Below are 25750 nucleotides of genomic sequence, written 5' to 3' on the forward strand. Positions count from 1 at the left end.
AAGACTGTGACATTTGCTGATTGTAACTAGGGTGTCAAGGCACTCTAAAAAGTTGACAGGATTTATTTCCTTTCCTCTCCGTGATAAACTGCTCAGTGATATCAGGATCTAATTGTAATGCTCCGAATATCACATGTAAACACACAACAAAGCTAAAGACTAATAAACTAGCCAAGCACCATTTCAGGGGGAAAGGAAGTGTTTTGGAGGTGCTCTTTATTGAGTTGTATCATATAATTACCTGTTTCCATTGTATGCAAGGAGACTCTCATCTAAACAAGGCCACAATGATGGATAAGGTTCCATACACAGAGAAGAAAGTTTGATATGTTAGTAATATAATCTTTGCATCAAAATAGTATTATTTATCAAATAATTAAAGATTTCATGGAAGGCTGCAATATTTACAGTGCATAGGTTGTTTATTGTAATAGACAAGTGCAATTACAGATCTATGATTAAGAATGAAAATTCCATATTGCACCAAAATATAATTCTTTCTCAAAATACATAAAATTACGAGTGCAAAACGCATGTTATGCAACCCTCGTAATTTAATTGTTCTATAAGGTTTTTAAATAATACACACAGTTTGTTCACTGGCTCTACTGATGTAACTTACAGGTTAAAGTATGCATGCTGTAAAAATGATCTAATTATTGTCCTACACAGTACAGGACACATTGAAGTCTCAATGTATCCAAATCTAAATTCTGTGTATTACTTATCAGAAACATGTAGCTTTCTTACTAGCATTACTAATATAATCTTCAGATTAATCAGCGACCTTAGTTCAGTCTTTGTACCTCCCATGAAATTTATCAAAGTATGTGAAGATTTGTTCTATAACATTACAAAACACACAAAAACTTTATTGCTGAACTAACCTATAGCTTAATTTAATCTATTGTCGAGAACAGTCTGATCTTTGTACAAAGTAAACGAAGTTATTCCCATGCCTAAATCCAACAAAAACTAGTCTTACTTTAGTTAAAACCGATATCAAAGTCAGCCAAGCATTACAGTGTCCCCTTGCTAGGATATTAACTTCATCTTGCAGTATAAAAAGCTTGTCAGCTTCTGTTAAAACATTCTGTCATGTATTGGAAACTACATGCCACTTCAATGAAATAGCACATTGGAAAGTGGTAATACACGATCCTGTAGGTAAGAAACAAAGGTTGCTATGCCTTCAGCTATCCACTTTCAACTAATTTCCAAAGTCAGACAAATATTATAGTAACACAATGATAGGGTATTAACTTTAAGTTGCAATTGCATCATGTGTGTGATCTTCTGCTGATAATGCTAACTTATACTATTATATAGTGCAAACTGCAATGCTTAGTAGACGAGGCAGTGATAGTTGGCACAAAAAATAACCATTCAGAACTGAAATATTATTCTAATACCATAACCTGATACTGGGTATCAACCAGCAGATCTGAAAACAGTGTTCTAAGACTAGATGCTGACTGTGTGGTTGTGCACCAGATGTCATTTGTGGATCTTAAAACTGTATTGTAAAATCAGCAGCTGACAGTGTGTATGTGCAGTGAGTCTCAGCTAGTGGATTTTAAAACTATATTGTAAAACTAGTAACTGAGAGTTTGTATGTGTTGTGAGTGGCAGCTAGTGCATCTTAAAACTGTATTGTAACACCAGAAGCTGAGAGTATGTGTGTCATAACTTGACAGCGAGTGTCAGCTACTAGATCACAATTAATATTCTCAGTTACAGATAAGCGTCAAGCAAATGCCCTTACATTACATGCTACAGCAAAATTGCAATGTATAACATTATACATCTCTGTGTTACAACCAAGTTGTAACATATCCTCACCTGTTACAGTAAAATCATAACAAATTGTTCCATACATCATGATATTACAGCAAAACAGTAAGAAATTTCCCCCTTACATCCTCATGTTACATACAATTGCTACAAATTTCTCTATTTACCGCCATGTTATACAAAGCTGAAATAAACTGGGACGATGTTAGTCAGATCACTTGTCAAAAACTGGCCTAAACAGACACAAAACCTGCCAGAGTCCAGTGATAAGGATGTTTCATTTGTGGCAATTGGTGCCTTCTGCCAGAGTCCAGTGATAAGGATGTTTAATTTGTGGCAATTGGTGCCTTCTGCCCCATTAGGAAATCTGTACAACTTATTTCAGTACTCGCGGTCATGATCGCATTTAAGTTGTTTATTTTTATTTTCAGATGACTGCTTTCGATCTTCTAAGAGATCATCTTCAGATCTTACATTTCTTGGTGAGTGTAGGAACCATTGACATGGAGCAGTTCCATCTGTGCGGGTGTGGAGAAAAGCAGTGTTTTCCACACTTGCATCTTCAGATCTTACATTTCTTGGTGAGTGTAGGAACAATTGACATGCAGCAGATCCATCTGTGCAGGAGTGAAGAACAGCAGCGTTCACCACACCTGCATTAATGGACCTGCTCCATGGCAACAGTTGCTACAATCATTGGTTTATGGTTGCCATGATCGTCCATATTCGCAACTGTAAACACGTTTCATGTATTTCATAACAGCTGTAACTGCCACAGTTACAGAAAACATTTGCTTGGCCCATGGGAGAGAACCCCAGAGAAGGATCTGACCTGGTAGACTCTTGAAGACAGACAGAGAGTATCTCGAGAAAGTCTAGCAAGAAAGTTTCAAAATGGCTTTCAATGACGATTATAGGAACATAGTACAATCACTCCCACAGCGATTGTGAAGACAAGATTAAATTCATTATAGCATGCACAGAGGTATTTAAACAATCATTCTTCCTGCAGTCCATATGTGCCTGGAATGGGAAAAACTTAACATCTGGTACAGTAGAAAGTACCTTCTGCCGTGCACTTCACAGCGGTTTGCAGAGTATTCATACAGATTTATATTTCAGATGTGGAAATACTAAATGTTACATTCTTCACGTAACTTTTTTTGATAAATACTTTTGAACATGGTGTAGAAAATTCAGGTTCTTGAAATACTTTTGAAAATGGTCAAAATGGCGTTTCTGGGGATACGTTGTAATTTGCAGTTTCGTTTCAATGGCAGCGAGCATTACGACAAATGATGTGTGGCTTTGGATTGTGAATGAATCAGATAGGAAAGTCCTTTTTGGATGTTACTGCTATACTTTCTGTCTCTGCTTGCTGAGAAAAATTGGTGAGACATTCTGACTTCCTAACTTTTTATTTATTTTAGGTTTCCCAAACATGCTTCAGAACTATTTTTGTTATCAAATTAAGATATATGTATTCTCCAAACTTGCATCGTGCTAATAACTTTCGTATTTTTTGGCAGAGTTGTAAGTAATACGCGTTTTCTTACAGCCTTTGTTCCCGATTTTTTATGATATGTTAAGGCACTTACTTTCTTTGTAATGGAAGTTCTGACGGATTCACACAAATTTTTACTTATTTTATCGTAACACATAAGATGACAACAAAAGACTCATGTGCTGTGGCAAAATAAAAATGCATGTGAAACTGTCAGAACTTTGTTACAAAGAGTATAAGTGCGTTAATGCGTTATAAATAACAGAAATAAAGACTAGAAGAACCATAACTCGTGATTGGCTGTAAGAAAATGGGTAGTAGTCAGAAATCTACCAACACAAATGCAATTCATTAGCACCATGTGAGACTGGAAAATAAATGTAACCCACTAACGACAGCACAAATGGTGCAGCAACATGTTTGGGAAAACAAAATAAGACTCAAGTGTCTTGCATAAGGTAGATAAGGGGTGTGGCTTGTCACATGATGATGTCATATACTGCATGTGGGGCAGGGAGTAGCTTGTGATACCATGTTCTCGACTGTCTCCTCCACCAGGGCCCCATATACACATTGAGATAGCTTTAGCACCTCCATCCGAAGAGACGAGGAATCCGGTATACAGCTTGTGTCTGATAATCCAGCCACATGCCACACAAAATAGTCCTGCTGGTTGCCACCCTGTCAGATTCCTGCAGCCGACATACACTGTGGTAACAAGGGTACCACAAACACTGAGCACTAGCTTGCCTCCACAGGCCACATGACTCCAGCAAACTTCCTTGTATTCATGGGTCAGCCTTTATAGGACTCCTGCCTGCAGCTCTTGACCAGTGGGAATCTAGCCTCTACCATGACGGGATCTCCAGCACAGGGCATCAAAACCAAGAAAACAATGGTGCTCCCAAATCCAACTGTGCTTTCAGCAGTGCTACAACTTGTGACAGACTGAGTGCTCTCTCCCACACTTTCGCAGAACTGTACTGCATAAGTGGCATTTCTTCTAGTGATCTGAATGATCTTTATGTCCCTTTCACTGAGAACCGATTTCTGATGTTCATGATCTTGTATACTTATTTGTAGAAATAAACTTCTATTGTCTTTGTTATCTTGGCACCTTAATGTTGTGTGCATGTACCATCCCACAATGGGATACTTTAGGAACATTAAACAATTGCCTCTGGCATGCAGATAAGCCAACAATCATAGGTTAATGTGGGCCAGGTTGCAGATAGCCCTACTACTGCAAATGGTTTACAAATTAATCACACAAAAATCTTGTTCAATTTTTGCAATCTCTGCTGCTTTTCATTGTTACGGACACGGATTTCTACAGCCCTCATACTTTAAGTGGTAAAACAATTTCACCGAAGCAGTATTGCTGTATCTTCCTTTGTACAGAAACATTTGAAAATGGTGTTAAGCAAAATAGTTCAAATGGCTCTGAGCACTATGGGACTTAACATCTGAGGTCATCAGTCCCCTAGAACTTAGAACTACTTAAACCTAACTAACCTAAGGACAGCACACAACACCCAGCCATCACGAGGCAGAGAAAATCCCTGACCCCGCCGGGAATCGAACCCGGGAACCCGGGCGTGGGAAGCGAGAACGCTACCGCACGACCACGAGATGCGGGCGGTGTTAAGCATTTCTGCTTTTTCTTTGCTATCCAAAATTTCAGTTCCTGTGTCATAATATGAGCGACTGGACACTAACTTCGGTACCAGTGACAGCGTTTAAACGTGACTGGAATTTTTTTCAGTTTATAAGAGGTCTTTCAGTAACATTCTGCTACAGTAAACATTGAAGGCTTCACGTATTGTCTTTTTAATAGCCAAATGCGTTTCATTTTGCATTTCTCTATCTATAACCCCAGTCTTTGTTTTACACCTACTCTGCAGTAACTGCCCTTTACTTTTAATAGCCAAATGCGTTTCATTTTGCATTTCTCTATCTATAACCCTAGTCTTTATTTTACACCTACTGTCCAGTAACTGCCCTTTACTATGAAGTATGCTGAAGAGCCAAAGGAACTGATACATCTGCCTAATATCGTGTAGGGTCCCCGCAAGCACGCAAAAATGCCGCGGCACAACATGGCATGGACTAGACTAATGTCTGAAGTAGTGCTGGACGAAATAAATCATTCTGGGCTGTCCATAAATCCGTAACAGTACGAGAGGTTGGAGTCTCTTCTGAACAGTACAGGAGGGTGGAGGTGTCTTCTAAACAGCAAATTACAAGACATCCCAGATATTCTCAATAATGTTTATGTCTGGGGCGTTTGGCGGCCAGCGGAAGTTTTTAAACTCAGAAGAGTGTTCCTGGAGCCACTCTGTAGCAATTCTGGACTTTTGGGGTGCCGCACTGTCCTGCTGAAATTTCCCAAGTCCGTCGGAATGCACAATGGACATGAATGGATGCAGGTGATCTGACAGGATGCTTATGTACGTTTCACCTGTCAGAGCTGTATCTAGATGTATCAGGGATCCCATATCACTCCAACTGCATGCGCCACACACCATTACAGAGCCTCCACCACGTTGAATAGTTCCCTGCTGACACGCACGGTCCATGGACTCATGAGGTTGTTTCTATATACATACACGTCCAACTGCTCGATACAGTTTGAAACGAGACTCGTCTGACCGTGCAACATTTTTCCAGCAATCAACAGTTCAATGTCGGTGTTGACAGACCCAAGCGAGGCGTAAAGCTTTGTGTCGTGCTGTCATCAAGGGTACACGAGTGGGCCTTCAGACCCGAAAGCCGATATCAATGATGTTTCATTGAATGGTTTGCACACTGACACTTGTTAATGGCCCAGCACCGAAATCTGCAGCAACTTGTAGAATGGTTGCACTTCTGTCACTTTGAATGATTCTCTTCAGTCGTCGTTGGTCCCGTTCTTTCAGGATCTTTTTCCAGCTGCAGCGATGTCAGAGATATAACGTTTTACCGGATTCCTGATATTCACGGTACACTCGTGAAACAGTCGTACGGGAAAATCCCCACTTCATCACTACCTCGGAGACGCTGTGTCCCATTGCTCCTGTGCTGACTGTAACACCACATTCAAACTTACTTAAATCTTGATAACCTGCCAATGTAGCAGCAGTAACCGATCTAACAATGGCACCAGACTTTTGTTGTGTTACATAGGCGATGCCGACCGCAGTGCCATATTCTGCCTGTTTATATATCTCTTTATTTGAATACACATGCCTATACCAGTTTCTTTGGAGCTTCAGTGTACCTTTACAGAGACTGCATACCATGGTGTGTTTGATCCAACGCAGACTGTTCTATGAGGTACATATGTATCCACTCAGCTGTTCTCTAAACTTATCCCCAACACATAAGATGACAACAAAAGACTCATGTGTTATGTTAAAATAAAAATTCGAGTGAAACTGTCAGAGTTCCGGTACAAATAAATAAATACCCTAACACATTGTAAATAGTAGGAATAAAGGCTAGAAGAAAATAATATCATAACAGGTATCTTTCTGAGAACTAAATGTTTCAACTTCCTTGTTGACGTATGACACTGCTACCTCTTTTTCTATTTTTTCTAAACACGTAAATCTTTCTCCTTGCTGAATTAGGCCTTTATTCTTTAGTAATCACTGTTACTACGACTCCCTCATGAACATAGATAGCACTTTATATTTTTGTCATGAATAGGCATCTGAATTGTATGTTCTGACAGTTTTAATATGGTTTTGCAGGATGTCTGCTCAGACTCACCACATAAAAAACTAGGATCATCCCAATTCATTGTTGGATGATTCAAGTCTGTTCTAATTATGACAGTATAAGCGATATACATATAGATTCACTAATGATTTCAGATTTCTAAGAGGAATCCATTGTCAAGCTTCTTGACACTTATTGTGTGTTAAATATAGAGTACCATTTAAAGCTCCATTTTATTTGAAATGTTTATTTAATTGTTTATTCTTTCCCTGCTTTACATCGAAAATCAGGACTGTAATATCCTTGTGTACAATTTTATTAACGCAGCGACATCATTTCGTAAAAATGTTCCAACCCAAAGTGATAGAGAATCTTATCTCTTGCTCCAAACACTGTAGTGGCTCATCAGAGTTATGACTTAAGCTGGTCCACCAGCTACAACTCGTCTGCACCAAACTTCCACACATACCTTTCGAGTGTTTCAAAGTGAATATCAGGGTTTTAAGGTCTTGTAACAACTTAAATAGTATGGGGGCTATTCAGAAAGTAGGGAACGTTTCCGTCTGACGCCGCTAGGCGCGCGACGATCACGTATATTTTGGTATGTGCGTGCTCGGCAGCTCAGTTGGCATCCATCCGTGACAGAAGGAAGTCTCCGTGTGTCTGGTTTTTTCGCTACTCGAATTTGAAATGTGCGCTGCAGTCGAAAATCCCGCCAGTTGTGAGGTGCGGTCTGTGATACGGTTTTTGTTGGTTAAAAACCTAAAACCTATAGAAATTTATCATGAACTGTGCAGAGTGTATGGAAACAACATAATGAGTGAATGTTCCGTCCGGAAATGGTGCATTCGATTTAAAAATGACCGAACCAACATCAATGATGGAGAGAAGAGTGGACGCCCGAGCACTGTGACTGATGACCTTGTCGCTAAAGTTGATGAAATGATTAGTGAGAACCATCGCTTCACAATAACACAACTTTCGCTTTCTTTTCCACAAGTTTCACGGTCTTTGTCATTTGAAATTATCAGTCAGGAGCTGGGCTACCACAAATTTTTTGCTCGATGGGCAAAATGCTTGCAGAGCACCATAACAGCGAATGGGGGCAATGCTGACATTTTTGGAGACACGCCATAAACATGGTGATTCATTACTGGATCGAATCGTAACTGGTGACAAGACTTGGGTGAAACACGTCAATTGCGAGACAAAATTACTGTCCACCGAGTGGGGGCACACAAGGTCCACCCAAAAGCCAAGGAAATGTTTGCAAACCTTCTCAGCAAGGAAGTAGATTGCGACAGTGTTTTGGGACAGGCAAGGTGTGCTTCTTATTGATTTTCTCGAACGTGAAGCAACCATAAATTATGTCCAGTACTTTCAAACTTTGCACAGCCTTAGAAGAGCAGTTTAAAACAAACGCCAAGGAAAGCATAATTTTACGACGAAGGTATTTCAAACCTTGTCCACCGCTATGACAATTGCCTCAGTATTTTTGGTGACTATGTGGAAATGTAGTATGTCAGTCGCTCTTTCAGATGTATATAATAAAATGTATTTCTTGTACTTAGTTTTTTTTAATACCAAAATGTTCCCTACTTTCTGAGTAGCCCTCATATCATACACAACCAAAAAAGCGAGTTGTATAAACTTCATCATTTGTGAGACCAAGCGTTGTATAAATTGTGGATTATACGGAGGAAATATGTATGGAAGTGAAACATGGACGACAAGTAGCTAGGACAAGAAGAGAATACAAGCTTTTGAAATGCGGTGCTACAGAAGAATGCTGAAGATTAGATGGGTAGATCACATAACTAATGAGAAGGTATTGAATAGAATTGGGGAGAAGAGGAGTTTGTGGCACAACTTGACAAGAAGAAGGGACCGGTTGGTAGGACATGTTCTGAGACATCAGGGGATCACAAATTTAGCATTGGAGGACAGTGTGGAGGGTAAAAATCATAGAGGGAGACTAAGAGATGAATACACTAAGCAGATTCAGAAGGACGTAGGCTGCAGTAAGTACTGGGAGATGAAGAAGCTTGCACAAGATAGAGTAGCATGGAGAGCTGCATCAAACCAGACTCAGGACTGAAGACCACAACAACGACAACAATGGAGGAAATAGCTCCCAAGTGTCAAGTGGCAGCTGTTAAACTAAAAATTAGTTACTCACAATGCCTATATCAACGAATACAATAAGGTTATGAGATCTTGGAAGAGTTGTGTGTCTGCAGATGGTATTTACGCGCTAGCTGTTTGTTAGTTTGCCTTTTCAGACAGTATTTTAGTCTCTGAGTGTTATTTCTTTTTGAAATGTGCTTGTGACTCCAGATTTATCCTTGTGCGATATCTATTTTTGGATCCAACATTTTGATTTCGCCTTCCTTGTATTTAACTCTTGTTGCAGCTCTAATACCATAACCTGCACTATAACATTCATGCCCACTCATATGATTTCAATTGTCACCGAGTTGAAAGCTTTCCAACTACGTAGAATTTGTGGCATCCTGTGTGAAGAGTAGCTCAGGATGCCACTACCAAAAGCTAGAAACTGTGAGGACACATTAGTTGCATGTGTGAACCCAGCTTTACTTTCTGGACACATGAAACAGTTAACTGTATATAAAAACTGGTCCATAATTTTCTAGCTGTACATATGGAAAATTTATCTTTAGTGAAGAAAATTGGAAAGATTTGGAATATAATACAGGAACATAGAACTTGTCCCATGATGTACAGAATATGGTAGTAACTGCATTCACTGGATATACATATTTCAATACCAAACCGTTCAAAGTTTGCTAAAAAATCACATTTACTTATGCTTTATAATTCCAAGAAGCGATTTTTAAATTTTGGGAATAGAAAGGAAAATATTTAATGGGATGCATGTGACTGATATGATGTTTTGTATAAAAAGTGGAAGATTTAATGTCAATTCACACTAGACGTCAACAGAATGACAGTCACTGTCACTATCGAATGACAGAGTGTTCATACTACATGGAATGTCAACACAACATCAATTTGCTTACCTTGGTACCAAACGATGAAAATGAGGTTATGAGGGACCATCTGTGATGCACAAAGTTAGAATATAGTATTACATTTAAAGAATTAGCAGTCTTACAGTTTGTTAATGGTCAAGGCAAAAATCATAATGTCCTTGACAGATTTTGTATCCTAAACTGATGTGAAACAACATTTTAAAACGTTGACATTTGTTTACTAGCAAAAATATAAAGGTAGAGGCACATCAAATAATGTTTATCAGGGAAGTCATAGAGCCATTTAGCTTCACCATAGTGTTTTGTCCTATGCACAAAATAAGGTCAGGAACAACTGAATTTTTCTTCTTCAATACAGCTGACTTGTTCACTTAATAAAAGGTTACTTAATGAAAATTGTATGATGATTTAACACACAATGCATGTGTCAGTTGTATTCAGTTACTGCAAAACCTGTATTATTTACCATTTTCAGATATCTGGTCTCTCTAAAAATATCTCCAAATCGTCACAGAACATTAGAACTGTGCCAAAGAAAACAAAACAAAGTAGTGAAGAGCAAGGAGGTGCAGGGGCACAAAATCCACTGCTTGACTGCTATAATTACTAAGCGGGACAGAAGCAGCCTAGTTTCCGATGGTAGCATATAACGATACCATTCTCCTCCCCTCTCCCCCCTCCCCACCCCAGTCAAAACTTTGCTGTCCTGTTGACGACATGTATGAATGCAGCCGTTTGGATGTTCTGTTCAGTCAAGTGTAGAGCGATGTTGAAGGCCGATTCACACTAGACTTCAACAGAACAGCAGGTAACATCATTGTTAATGATGGCGTGTTCAACTAGATGGAACGTCATAGAAACGTCCCTTTTCGTAGGCCAGTACCAAATGGTGAAAGTGAGATATTATTTTTGATTTATGAAGTCGGAATATACTATCAATATACTATCAGAATTAAGGAACTAGTAATGATAGAGTTTGCTAATGGCCAAAGCAAACTTCATAATGGATGTTCTTGATGAAGTTTGATGGTAAACATTTGAAACGTTAAACAACATGAAAGCATCATCAAGACATAGACATTTATTTTATAGCGTGTATATATATATATATATATATATATATATATATATATATATATATATATATATATACCACAAACTGTATGTGGCTGCAATAGCGTCAGTTGAAATCTTGTGAATGGGTATTAATGTTATAGTGCACGTTATGGCATTGGAGCTATGACAAGAGTTAAATACAAGGAAAACGAAATCCAAATGTTGTATCCGAAAATAGATTTCGCACAAAGATAAATCAGGGGTCACAAGTACATGTGAAAAAGAAATAACACTCAGAGTCGTAAATACTGTCTACTATGCCAAACTAACAAACAGTTAGCATATACATGTCGTAAATATCATCTGCAGACAGGCGACTCTTCCAAGATGTCAGAATCCTATTGTACTCATTGATATACGAACTCTGAATAAATAATTTTTAGTTTAACAGCTGCCACGTCACACTCGGGAGCTATTTCCTCCATATAATACACACTTTTTATATTTCCTGGTCTCACAAATCATGAAATCTACATGGCTAGCTTGTTTGCCTGCATATAGTAAGTATCTTTATTCATCCAAAAATCTTTTAAGATTGTAGGAGAAATCATTGTTTTGCATATATTGCCTAAAAACACACGCACACACTGTTTTCAGTTTTTTCAGCAATAAAATGAAAACACACTGAACTCGAATGGAGTACAGCAGCAATTAATCCACGATAACTGACAGTATACTCACGTTTTGGCGCAGCAAAGTACAACCACGTTGTGGCCTGACAAAAGTTGCATCTCTTAAGTTGTGCCAGTAAAGACTGTGAGTTCACAATGCAACTGCAGTATGCCACTAGGTATGGCGACACTTTTGTTGCGCGTTTGAACCTGGCCTGTCAATCACAATGAAGCATCGAGTGATAACACTCCACAGTGCAGTCGATATGGCAGCATTCTCACAGGTCATCAATGGTACAGAACTACTAGTTCTGTACCATTGATGGCCTGTATTCGCAATTAGACAGAAAGGAATGGGTTGTAACCATCAAGATTTCTCAGGAAGAAAGTACTGACATGACATTGATAGAGGGAGCTGTGTCTTCATCTGGTATAGTTCCGCTTCACTCACTCATTTTATAGTAAGGATTTCATGCTTTTCCATCTTTGTAGTCTTTATTGTATTGTTTTACTTTATTTTCGTGACAAATTTGAAATGTTCGACGACGACTCGGATATTTTTCCATTGACTGCTCTCATATAAGTGTGGCTGGATATCTGAAAGCGAAATCTGTTGTAGGTTTTAGAATAGCTGAAACAAGCTGACGACTACACTGTGTATAAATAAGAATATAAATGGCTGAAGCAGTTTTCATTAAAGAACCTTATGTTAAGTGAAAACATCAGCTATATTCAAAGATAAAAGCACAGATTTTTATGTTATGTAGGAAAACACAATGGATAAGGTAAACAGATCCTTTGTATTCACTAATAAACCTTGTCTGAAGTGTTTACATGTATATATTTTTGGTAGCAAATAAATGTCGATGCTCTGAAATGTTGTTTCACTTCTCAGTAGTTTACTACACGGAACTGGTCAAGAACATAGCTTATGAATTTTGTTTTAACCATTACGAATCTTTATTGTCACTAGGTCCTTAAATCCGAAACTATACTCCAACGTTTTGTATCACAGTCACGTCACCTCACGTCTTGTCATGTCACTGTCGTTGTTTCTCAGGAAGAAAGTTTGGAGGATATCGTCCACTGCTAACATTGGAAGTCAACGAACTTTCGCTATGCCCACTTATATTTGTGCTTATGTATCTTCTTACTCTAATTTACTGTTTGCGTTGGTTTTGTGGCGAACAGCAAATGTTCCATGACGACTTAGATATTTATTTCCACTAAGTGTTGTTCCATAAGCAAATTCAGTTATCGGAAAGCGAAAAATTATTAATGTTTAATAATCATAGGACAGAGCTACACCTACCTATGTATAAAGAATAAGCTGATGAAGTATTTTTCATTCACCAACATTTTTAAGTGAAAAAGTCGGCTCTAATGAAGGAGGAGAATACAGTTGCTTAGACATCATTACTTATGCAAGAAAATAAATATTATAGGTCAGGTAAAAAGGCTCTGTTTATTCCCTTACATGAGTATATATTGTTTGGTGTGTTTGTATGTGCATATTTTCACTGACAATTAAATGTTGATGTTTTGAAATTTTATATTCATTCTCAGCACTTTTCCTCACAAAACTGATAAAGAACATAATTTATGAAACTTGATTCGGTCATTAAAATTTTTATTGTTGTCTGTTCCTCAATTCTGGTACTATATTCCGACTTGTTGTATCATGGATAGTGATTGATAATCTCTCTTTCATCAGTTGGTACAGGACTTAAGCAAACTGAAGTGACATAATGCCCAGTGTGAATACACCCACACATGTTGGAGACGTGACATCCAGCGTGTATATACCCTGATGTGATGGTGATGTGATTTGTCGTCCAGTGTAAATACATCCTGAAGTGATGGTGACATGACGTGATGTGATGGCCTATAGATATCTATTGTGAATCAGCTGTTACTGTAAAACCTAAATCAAAAGACTGATTAATTATTAACAGTTTGACTTCAAACTGTATGCATGGAGTGAAAAAAAAAAGCCTCAAGGGAGAAGTCAGTGACAGATTACTTGCTTGCAGCTGAGGCAGCCATGCTGAGCAGTAGCTGCAAATGCACTGAAGAAGGGAAAGGCTAATGAAAGGCACAGTAACAATGCTGAAGGGAATGTAGATGGGTATATATTGATAATTTCACATAAACTGTGTAGAAAATAACATGAAGCTAAATATAGGAGCTAGGAATGGGAACAGGCAGGCTACTTCCCAAAAGTTTGTTAGACAACGTGACAATTCAGTGAGACGTGAACAATTCAGTGACTACAGTGATTCCTCCTGCAGGAAATAACATGTTTACTAGCAACAGAAACTACGCTACTAAATGTAATACACATCAACCAACAGACATTGGTCCCTATGTCGTCTTTGTAGAGGGAGGAAATGCTAATGTAGGAAATCTACATCCGACAGCCCTTGGAAGAATGTTGTTTAAAGAAAGTGACAATTTAAGACATGAAATTGTTAATATCTCAGAACTTGGTAGTGGCAGATATGAAATTGAAATCAAATCTGGGCTGTCTGCAAATAGGTTATGGTTCCAAGATATTTTTCGATAGAAATATGTGAAGGCTTACATCCCTAGTTACCTAACAAAGAGACAGGGAGTTATTTTTAATGATGTTGATATTTCATTATCCCACGAAGATATCATTGCAGAAATAAACTCGGAATTTTTAGTAACTGATGTACGAAAGTTCACTAAGAAAATAATAGAAAATGGGGAGATGAAAGTGCTCCTCACACCGAAATGTGTTGTAACGTTTAACATTTAAATCTCAGCAACTACCCCAGTGATGATGTATGGTATGTAGGGCATTCAACTGCACAGTCATCAGCACCTGTCCAAAGTCCCAATTTTTATACAGTCCAATTTTTTATACGGTCCAATCTAGCCACTGTCACGAATGATGATGATGATGAAATGATATGGTCAACACAAACACCCAGTCCCCAGGCAGAGAAAATCCCCAACCCAGTCGGTAATCGAACCCGGGACCCTGTGATTCAGCAGCAACTTCCCCAGTCTGTATATTTGTGCGGGTATGCGATGCTTGTATGTCCAGTCAGTTTTGCAATGTCACAATTGCCTTAGATATTTCCGTTTAAGTTTTCAATGTCGTAGTAGTGCTCACCATGATAATTGCACATGGGCGCCCATGAGACCTCACAGCACTCACATCCCGTAGATCCCACATGTTTGCTCTGCCACAGAAACCACATTGCCACTGATCACTGTTGCCCAATGTATCAGCAGCACATGGAAGTAAAGAGCAACAAAGCCTACAGAGTTTCTTACAGAATTGTCATCTCATCACTGCGACCATCATTTGCGCAGATTACTTCTGATGTTTCTACAACACAAGGGCTCTCTCCAAGTGACTGGCCTACTGTATATGAGAAACAACTGAGTTTGAACATGACAGACAAAAGGTTACAACAGGGACCTAAACATGTAGTTTTGTGGGTTCCAGCTCCCAGGTCTTACAAAAATAAACCGTTAATCCAAAGTCCATACACGCAAGGTTATTCTGATATGTTATCCGAATTTCAGGGTCCACAGACTTCAATAAAAATCAACTCTATCCTTCCTCCTCCTTTGGCAACGTCTCACACAAATCGAGAAATAGCTACTAAAATCCTTTGTGCTTTCATAATGCAGACCTTTCTTTCTCTTAAAAATGAAACAGACATGGTAGCGACACAGGCTTTTATACATAATGCTGTTGAAGACTTTTACAAATCTGACAGAGGCTTTAAAGTACTAAAATGAAATGCACAGTCAGCAATCTCAAACAGAGGAAGTCTTTATCGGGAGCTTAGCAGCAAACAAATATCGGTACTTGTATTTGTGAAACTTGGTTTCAACAAACCCAACTAATATATTTCAAAGGATATACAGAGTTTAGAAATGACAGAGATGATGGAAAAGGAGGAGGAGTAGCCATTTTAATTAGAGATATAGTTAAGTTTACAAAATTGAACATTAATATTAGGACAACAGACTGCCAGGAAGTGGCTACTGTAATGCATTCTCCTAATGGCACATACACCATTATCACCATTTACAAACCACCTACACGTAAAATACGAAATATTTCACTAGATCACATTATTGCCCAGCTTAAACGCCGTTTCTCTATTATGCAGACTTCAACCCCAATCACACACTATGGGGTTACGAAAGAGATGACACAGATGGCAGAGAATTGGTCACAGTTCTCGAACATCTCAGTTTAGTTTAGCTGGCTGTCAGCTTGACACTGTGTGCCGTTGACTTGAACTGTGTAATGGAGTGTTACAGTGAAACGAGACCCTCTTGGCTCGAATCATCTCTCTGGAAATCACAATAGACTAACCTATAAATACAGCAGAAATTATCTATACAAACAGTAGGTGGAAAATCTAGGATGCTGACTGCTGAAGTACACTGCTACAGCCCAGGGGAAGTGTCAATTTTTCAATAATTTGTTAGCTCCAAAAGATGCCTACCAACATTTAATTTCAATTATTGTCGACGCTGCAACAACTTCCATTCCAAGACAACAGAAAGTCATCGTTCTCAAGCAGAGGCCCCCAGTTTGGTGGACACCAAAGTGCTCTGGAGCTGTAGTACAGCACAAACTTATATACAGTAAATTCTGTAAACAACAAAATGTACAGGGCTATTACAAATGATTGAAGCGATTTCGTAAATTCACTGTAGCTCTATTCATTGACATATGGTCACGACACACTACAGATATGTAGAAAACTCATAAAGTTTTGTTCGGCTGAAGCCGCACTTCAGGTTTCTGCCGCCAGAGCGCTCGAGAGCGCAGTGAGACAAAATGGCGACAGGAACTGAGAAAGCGTATGTTGTGCTTGAAATGCACTCACATCAGTCAGTCATAACAGTGCAACGACACTTCAGGACGAAGTTCAACAAAGATCCACCAACTGCTAACTCCATTCAGCGATGGTATGCACAGTTTAAAGCTTCTGGATGCCTCTGTAAGTGGAAATTAATGGATCGGCCTGCAGTGAGTGAAGAAACGTTTGAACGCGTGCGGGTAAGTTTCACGCGTAGCCCGCGGAAAATTAGCTCATGCCACAACTGGAGACCGACAGCGCCGACTTCATCTTTCAACAGGATGGTGCTCCACCGCACTTCCATCATGATGTTCGGCATTTCTTAAACAGGAGATTGGAAAACCGATGGATCGGTCGTGGTGGAGATCATGATCAGCAATTCATGTCATGGCCTCCACGCTCTCCCGACTTAACCCCATGCATTTTCTTTCTGTGGGGTTATGTGAAAGATTCGGTGTTTAAACCTCCTCTACCAAGAAACGTGCCAGAACTGCGAGCTTGCATCAACGAAGCTTTCGAACTCATTGATGGGGACATGCTGCGCCAAGTGTGCGAGGAACTTGATTATCGGCTTGATGTCTGCCGAATCACTAAAGGAGCACATATCGAACATTTGTGAATGCCTAAAAAAACTTTTTGAGTTTTTGTATGTGTGTGCAAAGCATTGTGAAAATATCTCAAATAATAAAGTTATTGTAGAGCTGTGAAATCGCTTCAATCATTTGTAATAATCCTGTAAAGAACTTCATTGCATATCGGAAAATAACAGTGAAAGTTCGAAGGCAGTTACAAGACTGTAAAAAGAATAGCTGGCAGAATTTCTGTGAATCTTTAAATAAAGATATTAGTACCACTGACGATTGGAGGAAATTAGGTGTTTAAAAAAACAAGAACTGCACTACGCATCAGCCATTAAGTGACGCATAGCTTGAAGATTTCGCGAATTTAATCTTACCAGTTTCTGCAGCCACGCCGCCATGATGCCCCCCCTCCCCCGCCTCCCCTACACACACACACACACACACACACACACACAGCAATAATGCTTTTAAAGTCATCCGCTTGTGGTACCGTTTTCGTGCGAATAACTGATGAAGGCCATTAAAAAGCGGGTGCCATCCACCCCTGGTAAGCATGGTATACACTACCAGATGACAGAAGATCTCCCAGTGCAGCACTGGGAAAACTGTTACAGACATTTAACCAAATATGGATGAATGATCCACTAATAGAAGATTGGGCAACTGAGGTAGGAGTAACTAGACTGAAACGAAATAAAGACCAAGACCAAGCCAAGTCATATAGACCTGTTTCTCTGTCTTTCTGTATCAGCAAACTTAGAGCGTCTCGTAAAAAAATCATTTGGGATGGTGGCTGGAATCAAGTCACATACTGTCATCAAGTCAGTACGTGTTTAGAAAAGGTAAAGGAACAATAGGTAGATTAATTATCTTAACCTCAGATATTTATGACGCAACAACAAGAAAAGAGATTGTGACAGCTATCTTCTTGGATATAGTTGGATCTCATCATAATGTTCACATATTTGTGTTGCTATGGAAGTTGGAAACCATTGAATTCCCACCACATATGATTTATGGATGCAGAAAAAACCTCGCCGAGGGACACATCTGGGTTCAGTTCCGAAATAAACGGATTGGACTACATCATCTTGTAACACATCTTCCACGTGGAACTATCGTCAGCTCCATACTCTTTGCACTGCATAATAACAAGCATAAGAGAATTATTACTTTTCCCGTTAAAATACTCCAGTACACAGATGATATTTGTATGTGTCGACCACTGGGATGGATCAGGTTGTGTGTGAGCTATCAAAGACGATGGCTGCACTGGATCAAACATTACATAGTTGTGGGTTACAGATTTCGCAGAAAAATCGGTACTTGCCCTTTCATGGGCCAAACGATACGAAGATTCTTGAACAGTGTAAGCGTCTCTGGTCATAAAATACCACTAAAACTCAAGCTAGGTTTCTTGGTATTCTCTTTGATTCTAGAATGAGTTTGGTTCCTCATATACAAACTGTCGTCAGTACATGCGAAAAAGCATTGAATCTTATCAGATTAGTGACATGTGTACAGTGGGGGACTCACCCCAGCACTCTGTTCACTCTATACCACACTTTGATACACTCCTATACGGATGCACTGTCTTTCACAATGCTGCTACCATATACCTAGCATTGCCGGACAAACTACATTACAGAAGCTTATGCATCCGCCTCCGAGCTATGCATTCTTCCCTCACTAATGCTCTTCTCCTGGAAGCATCAGAAACGCCTTTACATATTCACAGAACAATGCTGTGTGATCGCTATATCTTAGAGCAAATGGCAGACACTAAACATCCAATGATAATGAAGTGTGAATTGCTCTCTCTAATCGGGAATAACAGAAATGTGAGTAAACAGTAGTTTTATATCTACAGTCGTTATGAGCACTGGAAATATCTACAAAATAAAATAAACCGAAGTGAGGTCCTCTCAATTTTCCTATATGACTACCACAGCCCTCATCACAATATTCCTGTAGCAAACGTCAACCATTCCAGTAAAGTAAAAGGATACAGGCAGTTTTCACCTACATTATACCTGCCAGAGAAATGGACAGGATGTCTTCAACTCTATACAGGTGGCTCAAAAATGAGGACAGATAATTACACTAGATGCGTTTTCTTCTGCCCAGAATCTGCAGAAGAAAGAAAGTTTCAAATACCAGGCGACGCATCCATACTTCCACATGAAACTTCCGCTATTATAGAGGCAATCAAATATGCAAGATCTCTCAAAACACCCAAGGTAGTAATAATCACCTATTGCCAAAGGGTTCTGAAAGCAGTAACTTACAGGAACTGGAGCAAAAGAACCAGTAAATACACACTTGACATAGTGGATCATTATCACCAATCTGAGAAGACTGGATAAATCATAGAATTTGTATGGGTCAGACATTCTGGTATTCAATACAATGATAAAGCCGATCGACTAGCGAGAGATGCGATTAGCAGTGAAAGACCTATTGACTTTAAACTCCCACACATAGAATATCTCCTAAAAGTAAAAGAACAAGCGCTTCTCTTGTGGCAGGAAGAATGGATTGAAAGTTAACGAACGAGAGGTAAAAGCTATGCACATTTACAGGCATTCATACAAAGGCAGCCATGATTTGCTTAATCCAAACATTCAAGGAAAATTATAACATCCATTGTGAGAAAGCGTCTGATTCATGGACCTTTCCCTCCCTACTTACATAGACTCGACGTATCGTAGACACCGTAGTGTCAGTGTGAACAAGAAACAATTAGTGATATAAATAATATCTTATTTCAGTGTAGACATTGTGAGAAAGGCAGAGTCAGCCTCTTAAAGGAGCCCTTAAGACTTGGTCACTGCCAACCAGTTTGCACAATCCCAATTCTCAGAGGCACATCCAGTGAGACCTACGACGCGATATCCAGATTTATAGCTAATGAAGACATAAAAATTTAAACGGAATTTTGACCACTGAACTTAACTAAAGAAACGAATTAACAACTAAGTGGCTAGATATCTATTGTGCCTTTGTATTAAAAGTACAACAATCTGGATCTGAGGACATACTATATGAATGAATAAGACCATTTGTTACCTTGCAGCGTGTATGTTTATCAATACATTTAAATTGTGATGGTTAAAAAGTTTGCATGCTAAAAGCCAATAAAATAAAATAAAAATATAAAATCTGTTTGGCTTCTCTGGATAAAAATTGCTTACTAAAAAGTACACTAGTTCCTGTGGAATATTTACAGTGTGGCGTCAAAATATAAGCAAAATAATAAAATAAAGAATAAGAAGAACCAAAAATACAATATCCACTCGCATAACACAAATGAAAGTGGCTAAAATAGGTTAACTTCCTATGCTAGCAACAGCGCCAAAACTGTGCAACCTTGACCTTGACGTTTCCTTGCGCTCCGTTTACTGCCGGTATGTAATGAAACTCATTGTGGAATATTTTGTTATTTGTATTGTTCCATCGAGTGTGAATCGACCTTCTTTCTCTTAGCCTCACAGCCATATAACCGCACAGCTTAAGATTTATAATGAGTTTAAAATGACAAAAATTTTCTATCACAAAATGTCTCTTAATTAAACTTCTGTCCACAATGTTGGCAGACCTGCAAATAGTTGCAGACGAAGTAGTGCGCGCGCGTGGGGTTGTGGCAACGTGTATTCACTGCACCACAACGACCAATTTGAGATTTGCATGCGCCGTGCTTTCAGGATTTCTGCTCTTCTGTAATTGTTGGTGTAAGATGGTTTATACAGAAGAATATATTAAATCGAAATTAATTAAAGAACTTGAAGCATCACATGTTGTAAGTAACATTCTTGTTCAAGAACACCAGTGTTAAGCGTCCTGCCGGTGGAAGCTTCGCGATTGAGACTCAAACACTTATAGAAATTTTCCAGCTTTGAAAATGACAGACAGAGTTAGTAGACGTGTTTGTTTGATTTTGGTCGTCTCTGTGGCGATCTTTTTACGATGGTGCGTCTCATTGTTTTCTTACTCAGGACAAAATAAACCACCTACGTTCGGTGACTATGAAGCTCAAAGACATTGGATGGAAATCACTTTGAATCTGCCTACGAAAGAGTGGTACTTTAACACTTCCAACAATGACTTACAGTACTGGGGGCTTGACTATCCCCCACTGACAGCTTACCACAGCTTAATTTGCGGCTATGTAGCTCGATACATAAATCCGGAATTTGTGGCTCTGAAGGTCTCACGTGGCTACGAAAGCTATGAACACAAGTTATTTATGAGAGCAACTGTAGTTGTAGCAGATCTCCTTGTGTATATACCTGCGCTGTGCTGTTATTTTTCAGACAAAAGCAGAGGCCAGATAAACAAATTTAACAAACCGAGCAGCCAGAAGGCAAGGCATGACACATATGTTGCTGAACTGTTTCTAGCACTAATTTATCCTGGTATTATACTTATTGACCATGGACATTTTCAATACAATGGAGTCTCTCTGGGATTTATGGTTGCAGCTGTTGCTGCATTGCTTCAAAGTAAACTGCTGGTTGCGGCAATGGCATTCTGTTTGGCATTGAATTATAAGCAAATGGAATTATACCATTCATTGCCTTTCTTCTGCTATATGTTAGGAGTTTGTTTATCGACGAAGAAAAAACTGCTAGCAGTAAAAAAATTACTGTGTATTGCAAGTGTTGTAATCCCAACTTTTATTTTGGTTTGGGTTCCATTTCTTAGTAATGTAGATGTGATCTTGCAAGTTCTTCGCCGTCTTTTCCCATTGTATCGTGGTGTTTTTGAAGACAAAGTAGCAAATGTGTGGTGTGCTTTAAACATTGTATACAAACTCCGGAATGTGGACCATCTGATTATGGCAAAAATTTGCCTCGTTTCCACTCTACTTGCTGTAACGCCTAGCTGCCTTGATCTTTTGCTACACCCAGAAAAAAATAAATTTTTGCTGGCACTAATTAATTCTTCACTTGCATTTTTCCTGTTTTCTTTCCATGTCCATGAAAAAAGCATCCTCCTTGCAGCCATTCCTGCTATTCTGTATTTTCCAATTGAACCATTCCCAGTATTTTGGTTTCTTTTAGTGTCAAATTTCAGTATGTTGCCATTAATATTGAAAGATAATGTTCTTATACCATTTGTAGCATTAACAATATTCTATTTCATGTCCGTAATAGTTATTGTTGACATAGAATTTGGTTGTGATGGGATGAGGTTGAAATCTGACAGTGGACCTGTAGTATCAAAGAGTAATGTGAATCAGAAATCACAGACGAAAGTGAAATTGAAGAAACAGTTGTCAAATGAAAAATGGCTTAGTTATGCATTTATGGCTTCAATAATCGGTTGTGTTGTATTAACTGTCTGTAGCATATTTATAAAGCCACCCCAGAAGTATCCTGATTTATTTCCCCTTATTGTGTCTGTGTATTCATGTGCTCACTTCTTGCTCTTCTTTTTGTATTTCATGTATCGCCAAATATCACCAGACACCCATGTTTGTTTGAAATGTGATTAATCATTGAATTTTGTGATACCTGTTCTAAAAAAATTACTTTACTGTTCACTGTTACGGTTTTAGTAAAACTTGTTACACGGAATTTCTCGATTACGGTACATTCTGTGAGGGCAAAACAATCACCAATTCTTATTTGATCAGTTATTTAGTTTTTTTTAATCACAGTAGTAAATTTTAAATATTGTAATAATTGGTGGATTTCACATTTATGAACAGAAAGGTGAAGCCCTGTGGAAAAAGACTATGAGAAACTTGCATTTGTTATTTCATGTGGATTGCTGGTAATTATTTGCTTTTCTATAGGACTTTTTCAGGAATAGAAAGTTATCTGTGTAGTTTTATATTGATGTACACTGTTCTGCAATTTGCCACTAGCGTAAATCACATGTTACCTTCTAGTTTGTAAGAGTAGTACATAAAAATCTTGTTTTATTTTGTCTTTTCATTTGAAACGCCATTGAAGTGTGTTGATCTCAGTAGTTTAGGGCACTTTTGTAGCTGATGGGCAGATTTGTGTGTCAAAGTTAATTTTGATATATATATGCTGGACCAAAGCATTCTGTAACTAAAATTATTTTTATACTGCATTATTGTTGTGTACATACATAAAAGGCTGTACAATTATGTAAATAAGCCAAATGAATTAAATATTATTGTTATGGAAATTATGCAGTGTGACATTTTATTATAGCCTTTGCTTTTACCCCTTTTAGTTAAGATATTCAGTGTTCAAAAAGTAACACACTTCATTATATCTGACCTAAATGAATAAAAAATCTTGAGTTTCTAGCTGCATAGTATATGGGGAGAGTAATCTGGCTTTGCAACAACCTCCATGTACTAACTTAAAAACAAGAAAGGAAAGTAACAACTTTGAAGATTTCAGTATAGGCTACAATAAATTTAACATGGCAGAAATTTATTTTGACCAAGATACTGTACAGCGGTCAGTCTTTGTGTACGTGGTAGCAAGAGTACAATATTTGTATCCAGCAATCAATTTATGCACTAGTTTCTGGAAACTAAGGCAACCAGCTCAATATTTCGCAAAAATGTACATTCATATATTATCTGATGCACTTTGTTAATTTCAAAGGATGTCATTTATAACACAAATGTGAAACAAAAGAAAGATTTCAAAAAATTAGTAGAAAGGCAAAATATTTGAGAATCAGAATGCATATATTTTTCATAATACATCAGTGATGTGTTTAAACTGTGAAAGGTTTCTGGCTTACAGAATTTTTAATTTCTGTGTCATAAATAATTTGTAGTTTTTATTTATTATTGGTGTGATTTTAACACTCCCATTAAGCAATCTAACATTTTGTTGTAATGGGTGAAACTTAAATTAAATTAACGTGCTGCATAGTCACCATGGTATTAGACATGAAGTCTGTAAAGGTTAGTTATAAAATGCAGAAAGTATAAGTAATCATGTTGTTGCAACTTACAGTGTGAAATGTTGTCTGAAACAATTCCAGGTGTTGGGACTTCGTGAGTGCAAAAATTAAATTGGTGTGTGCCGTGAAGTAATCATTAAACACTTATAAACCTTTAGAAAGTTGTTACCACTACAATTATTTACTAGTTGTGTACTTACAATAGGGTGGATGGGTGGAGGGAAAGTGTACAGTAGGAAGAGCTAATATGGCTTGTCACAGTTCAGCCAACAGTCATTCTAGTGTTTCGTGCATACAGTTTGGAGCACATATTGATGATCGAGCAGTGATTATGTTGTTATGCATGTGATTTGATGCAAACAAACAATTGTATAGTATTCCACAAATATGATTTTTTGTGGAGTATCAGTAGTAAAAATACTTTCCCAGTGGAGCATATACCAGCTTGTCATTTACCCGGAGATCAGCTGATACATTTTATGTAGATTAAAGGGAAAGAAACGGGTTGCAGACTGATGACTGTATACTGTATTATGTGTCTGTGCTTTGGGAGTGCATACTACTATTGCTTCTTAATGTGTTGCATGTAATTTAACAATTTGTGTCAAATTTAAGCTATGTTGCTTGGGAACTTCATCCCAGAATGTTAGATTTTGTGGGTAGTGTTCTTACTGACTGAGCTAATGAGAGACAATTTACAACCCTTTCTCACTGCTGTTAAGTGCCTCTCCTACCTTTCAAGCTTCACAGAAGATCTCTTACATTCTTTCCTGAACTAACACTGGTGGAAGGAAGTATACTGCCTAGAAATGGCTGAGCTATGAGCCCGGGGGATTACTTCCAGAACTGAAAAGGAGTATTATTTGCCTTCTCACCAAATGAAACAGCCATGCATGTAGCTGATGCTTGCATTGGTTAAGCTATTGGAAAGCTCATATCACATTTAAGTGGAATTCCTTTTTTATTTCTTAGTAGTATAAAAATTTGAACTTTCCTATCTTGTTAATGTATAGCACTTGACAAGTGCTAAGTATTATGTATTTTATGTTATTAGCATTATATTCTTTCTTTCAAGGTATTAATTATTGTTGTTTCAGGAAGTTCATGATGAATCTGATGGTTGTGGTGCCAAATTTAGTGTTCTAATAGTGTCAGATAAATTTGAAGGGAAGCCTCTTCTTCAAAGGCACAGGTGTGTTTAAGTAAAAGGCTACCTGCTATCTGTTGTGCTGGATAGAAATTACTTGTACTAAATTATGTGTTGATCTAACTATCCTAAGCTCTTGTCTCATTAATTTGCCCAGATGTTTGTACAAGATACAATCTGTGGGAATAAAAGACTATTAATATAATAACTCTGTTTGAAAAATCTACTACTTGCGAGCAGTTTGTCAAAACTAAGTGAATTGCAAATTCATTAAGAAAGATACAAACTATTGCTTTGTTTTCTTTGCTGTTTGCATCTTATCATTGTTGTTGGGAAGTAGATGATTATAATGTTTGGCTTTTTCTTCAGGTTGGTCAATTCAGTACTTGAAGAGGAACTGAAAACAATACATGCTTTCTCACAGAAGACATTAACAACAAAGCAGTGGCAGGAACACAAATCTACATAATCTTTTTGTTCAATAGGTGTCATTATTGAACAATGTTGTAATTTACGTTTGTA

The 25750-nt window shown here is 38.2% G+C and overlaps 2 protein-coding genes across 2 annotated transcripts; both read left to right on the forward strand.

Moving 5' to 3' along the window:
- The first annotated feature begins 20801 nt into the window (after positions 1-20801).
- Positions 20802-25733, forward strand: LOC126418607 (bolA-like protein 2). The gene is made up of 3 exons (XM_050085440.1): positions 20802-20980; positions 25179-25273; positions 25598-25733. Exons 1-3 carry the CDS (start codon positions 20918-20920, stop codon positions 25695-25697), a joined length of 258 nt encoding a protein of 85 aa, XP_049941397.1. The 5' UTR covers positions 20802-20917; the 3' UTR covers positions 25698-25733.
- Positions 20975-23291, forward strand: LOC126418605 (probable dolichyl pyrophosphate Man9GlcNAc2 alpha-1,3-glucosyltransferase). Its single transcript, XM_050085438.1, has one exon. It carries the CDS (start codon positions 21083-21085, stop codon positions 22676-22678), a length of 1596 nt encoding a protein of 531 aa, XP_049941395.1. The 5' UTR covers positions 20975-21082; the 3' UTR covers positions 22679-23291.
- Positions 25734-25750: the final 17 nt, after the last annotated feature.

This window comes from Schistocerca serialis, chromosome 9, assembly GCF_023864345.2.
Source record: "Schistocerca serialis cubense isolate TAMUIC-IGC-003099 chromosome 9, iqSchSeri2.2, whole genome shotgun sequence".
Lineage (NCBI taxonomy): Eukaryota > Metazoa > Arthropoda > Insecta > Orthoptera > Acrididae > Schistocerca > Schistocerca serialis.

Coding starts and splice junctions, on each gene's coding strand:
- LOC126418605 (XM_050085438.1), top strand. CDS start 21,083: ATGACAGACAGAGTTAGTAGACGTGTTTGTTTGATTTTGGTCGTCTCT.
- LOC126418607 (XM_050085440.1), top strand. CDS start 20,918: ATGGTTTATACAGAAGAATATATTAAATCGAAATTAATTAAAGAACTT. Junction 20,981..25,178: donor AACTTGAAGCATCACATGTT/GTAAGTAACATT, acceptor TTGTTGTTTCAG/GAAGTTCATGATGAATCTGA. Junction 25,274..25,597: donor CCTCTTCTTCAAAGGCACAG/GTGTGTTTAAGT, acceptor CTTTTTCTTCAG/GTTGGTCAATTCAGTACTTG.